General features: G+C 37.3%; 1 protein-coding gene across 1 annotated transcript; it reads left to right on the top strand.

Annotated features, from left to right (window-relative positions):
• Nucleotides 1-2,317: 2,317 nt before the first annotated feature.
• Nucleotides 2,318-3,631, top strand: LOC306699174 (ras-related and estrogen-regulated growth inhibitor-like protein; the record flags this gene model as incomplete). The annotated part of the gene is made up of 4 exons (XM_079163701.1): nt 2,318-2,366; nt 2,458-2,511; nt 2,597-2,664; nt 3,154-3,631. The coding sequence occupies 4 exons, from the start codon at nt 2,318-2,320 to the stop codon at nt 3,577-3,579; spliced, it is 597 nt and encodes a 198-aa protein (XP_079019827.1). The 3' UTR covers nt 3,580-3,631.
• Nucleotides 3,632-4,925: the final 1,294 nt, after the last annotated feature.

The following is a 4,925-nucleotide window of genomic DNA, read 5'->3' as shown; positions in this document are numbered from 1 at the left end:
AATTCAAAGCATTACAAACCATTGTGACTTCATTATAACATGACACTCTCAACTGTGAATAGTTTTCCACACGTTAATTATTGGGGTTATGTATATCATGTTTTTGTAAACATGATATTAATTATGATTCATTTGTTAATAATATAGCCTAATTATGTATGTATATATTTATATTTAAATGTGTACATAGTAGTTAAATGTTTAATCTTATCTTTGTTGTACTTTGTTGTCTTAGTTTTTTGTTTAATTGTCTATTCCTGTTTGTACTTTGAGACGGAGAGGCCAATCCGATTCTTATTTATATCTTGTTGTTTTAATGATATTGTCATAATGATAAACACAACCATGTGAACTACTCTATTCATTTGATCAGGTTCCTTATTATAATTATGTTCACAGTTAATGCACCAATAAACAAGGATACCTAATTACTACAAATACATGTTAAGACATTTCTAATTAACATACATGCTAAATAAGTATAGAGCACTTTATTTTATGACACACTGAACGCTGCAGTGTTTGCAGTAAAACTCCAACAAAACCTTTGAGGGTAGAGCTCAAGCTATTCCACATATTATGTGCAAAATATGTCCCCGAAAATCAGGCATAGCCATCGTATGGAAGAGAAACAACATCTTCATGGAGCTTCCAGTCTCAGAATAATCTTGTTTACACGAGATAAGAGAGAGGAAATTATATCAGAGATGATATGAACGGTTTCTGGGATTTGGTTTTACTGCTGCAGCTTAAATAAATGTCTTCTGTCTCCGGGGAGCTTTTCTTACTACAACAATATGAAATGTGGAAGAAATCAGAGGTAAATAAAAGAAAAAAACACGATTAGTAAAGGTGTATCTGAAAAGGACACCTGACTTGGTCTTGGGTGATACAGAGAAGTATTAGCAATCATGCACAACTGGTACATGCACACAAGAAACCAGGTTACTGGGAGCAATCAGATTAAAAAAGGAAAGTGCAGCCCACAGCGGAGTAAGTAAAGCTGGAAAAGATAAAGATAAAGACAAATCTCTATCTCTGTATCTCTGTCTCTCTGTCTACACACACACACACACACACACACACACACACACACACACACACACACACACACACACACACACACACACACACACACACACACACACACACACACACACACACACACACACACACACAGTTTCTGCTTAGCCAATCAGTGTCCAGCTGGCCTCCTCTGCCTTTTCTGGAGTAAAATAAAGTCCTCTGTTTGTGGAACATTCATTGAAATCTAGCTCCCCCGTGTGGTTGCTGTTAATGCTGCAGCAACAAATAGAAAGAGCATTCACTGGATTGAATGATGTACATAAAGGTGAAACATTAACTATACCTGCAACTCTTAAAATCCATTATAACACAGATTCACACTCAGCCTGAAGTTGTTTGTGTTTTCTGGTGCCGTGAAAAGTTTCTTTACATCATTTAGTGCATACAGATCAGGCACAATGTATTTTTTTCATCTACAAGACAAACTCATTGATCATTTATGTAACTTTAATTAATATAGTAAAACACCTTTAGACTACATTTTACAGCCTCATACAAGAAAGGTTGAGAAAACTTGTGTTAATTGATTTTCTCCAGTGGTGGTTCCAGTTATACAATAGTGTAAAAATACTAATTTACAACTAAAAAAAGTCCAGCATTATACATACTACTTATGTAAAAGTCTATCAGCAAAATGTAGCATACTTAAACAAAAGTAGACTCCTGTGAGTGTTATTATATTAGATCATTATCATTACTCTTGCAATCAGTTGTAAGCAGCAATTAATGTTGTAGTTGATTGAGATGCAGCTATTTTATATACTGTTGGGTAATTTAATCAATAACAATTTATTATATTATATATGCTGATCATATATTTGTGCATAAAATCACACTTTGCAAAGTAGCTGTCAAATAAATGTAAAAAGTGCAATATTTTCCTCTGAAATGCAGTGAAGTAGAAGTGCAATGAGTTCATCAAGTACAACTAGGCCTGCTTGAGTAGACTGAAGTATACATTCCATTACTGACTTTCTAAAAATGTCAAAACAAAGAACAAGCCTGTAAGAACACGTGTATTACATCAGCAATGTTCATATCATATTTTCCATTTTCATTCACCTGCCGTAGACAGACGCGTGTGCGAAACCACGAGCGCAGCAGGAGGGCCATGAATAATTGCTGCTGTTGTTGTTATTGGTGATTCTGTTTTCTTCACCCCGCCCACCTGTGTGTCCTATAAGACGGCTCACATCGAGCTCAGCGGCTCCACACAGCGGTCTCACTGAAAATGGATGCCAACATTGTTGTTATGGGGACAGAAAGCGTCGGCAAATCAGGTAAAAAACATGTCTGTAGCGGAGAAATAGTTCTATGTATATATATATCTATCTTTCTGATGCACGTGCGTTAACTATTGTTGTTTTCCAGCGATTACTGTGCGCCTGTTAACTCGGAGATTCATCGGAGAGTATGGAGATATTGGTAAGTGTCTGTTTTACTAACATCGATGCGATGTGGCATTTTTAGCGTCATCTAACTTTCCATTAACTGAACTGTTATCTTGCAGAATCCATCTACGGTCACAGTTTTGGGAGGGAATTCACTCTCAATATTTGGGATTCGCCTTATTCTGAGGTGAGGAGAGATACAATAACTATCAGACAGTTGTGATCAATGATTTCATATCTTAATAATGCTGCTCTATTCTGCTGACAAGCTTTTCTGTTCGATGAAGTAGTTCCTTAAATCCTCAAATTAAGTAAAAGTAAAAGTATTCCAAAGTAAAATACTCCATTACAAGTAATTTCTTCAAAATGTGCCTTCAAAATGTGCCTTAATAAATAGTAATAAATAGTTCCTTTCATAGTGTTAAATTATTGTTTAACTATACTTTTGGGTAGTTTTATCTAAAATAATCTTTTATACTGTAGAAGAAGATCACATGTTTTGTGTGTAAAATCCTAATCTGCAAAGTAACTAATAATTAAAGCCGTATTACAATATTTGTGTCTGAAATGTAGAAACTCAAATGAACTACAGGTCTCTTTTCTTTCTTAAGATCAGTTTTTGGGGAGATTTCTTTTGTTATTTTCCACCATGAACTTAAATGATCTGATTTTGCAGGATTTGTCTGTGGCGACGTCGCTCTTTGAGAAGAAGGTCCAATGGGCAGACGGCTACGTTCTTGTATACAGCATCTGCGACAGGGCCAGTTTCAACTCCGTCAGCAGGCTCATTCAGACCATCAAGTCCACTAAAGACTACCTGAGTGCAGATAAAGTGCCCATCGTGATCGTGGGTAACAAGAGGGACCTGCACCACAGGCGGACAGTGCTGAGCGAGGAGGGACACCTGCTGGCTCTCAACACGGACTGCCTCTTCTACGAGGTGTCGGCGGCCGAGAACTACCACAGCGTGCTCATGGTGTTTCACGGACTGGTGGACAGGATGAAGGACGCCAAGCTGACCTCAAAGAGGCCTCTGGGCTTCAGGGGCATAGTCAAAACCATGTCGGCAGTGTTTGCCAGGAGACGGACAGACTCTTTTTAGTAAGACCATGACAGAAGAGGAGGGAATTTTCTGTAAATATTCAAAAGAGAGGTTACACATTGTGCGTATTTGACTGGATGGATTACAGTTAGTGAGAAATTACCATGTTACTGGGCCAAAGGTAACAGTGACGTCTCCTGAGGCAGAGACAAGTGTGGAAAGACTCCAGGGAACGAAATTACAGACTCATTCATTAGACAGATACTTGACATGTAATATAATATTGTATGCAATATGTTTAAGCTGTGGATTTAGATTCAAAGAAATTCTATGCACAAAATGTGCCTTTTATTCATGATGATGACCAAAGACTGAAAAAAAGCTCAAAAGGGAAACTTTTGTGCCTCTGGAAAAAGTGACTGAAAAGTGTCCTGCTCAATCATGTAATTAATTCTTAAAGTAAAACATTTGTATTTATTCAGGTCTGTTTTCTATATTTATGAGCTCTCACATTTTTAATTCATTATTTATGAGTTATGAACTGAAATGTATTGTTTGTTTAAACTTTGTCTTGCAAGGTGTTAAATAAAGCATAAAATGTGATTTTCATTTGTGTTGTTTTCTAAAATCCAAATGCTCATTGATGCCCACAAACTAATACTCCTTGAGTGATGATAATGGGTACACTTCAGATCAATATGGCTGGATTTTGTAGAAATTCAGAGGTTTGCTTAAGGGAACTTAAGCAGGATGGATGCTAATTGATTGGATGAAGGATGGTTTCTTTACTGATTACATCATCCGACAATCCCAAAACTAACAGCACATTGGTTTCTGCATCTGCTTCGTCTGTCCTGACTCTAAGCTGACAGTAATAACACATTTCCTAAAGTCCTCTGGCTGCAAATATCTGTTGACTGAGATTTAATGTGTTGTGTACAACAGTTTGCAAATGCAAGTTTAAAAACCTGAAAATGCCCGCTGAATACGAGTGTATTTGTAACTAGAAAATGCATGTCGTGCATGAAATCAAGGTTGGAAGCAACTAATATCATTTGCTTCCATTATTGTAACAAAGTTGTTTATGTGATTTTTATAAATCGCAATTGTTTCCTTTTACTTGAGTAGGCCTATTTATGACAAGTATTGTACTTTGCTACATTTCAAGTTGCATCAGAATAAAAACCAGAGTCCTGACGAACTGCTGAGAATGGAACAGAAGAAGAGATTAATCCGCAGCTGCAGCAGAGAAGAAGCTGCTGGTGTGTCTGCAGCCGCAGGAGGGCAAAGAGTGCGGAGGCAACAAGTAGCCAATCAGAGGCAGCCTCGGGCAGCTTTCGCGGTGACACTAAAGGACTGTAGAAAAGAAGGAAGGGAAGTCCGACTATTAACCATCATATTTGTGT

The sequence above is a fragment of the Pholis gunnellus genome, assembly GCF_910591455.1.
Source record: "Pholis gunnellus genome assembly, chromosome: 7".
Classification (NCBI taxonomy): Eukaryota; Metazoa; Chordata; class Actinopteri; order Perciformes; family Pholidae; genus Pholis; species Pholis gunnellus.
The sequence above is the reverse complement of the archived record's forward strand: the minus strand, read 5'-3'. Positions and strand labels throughout refer to the sequence as shown.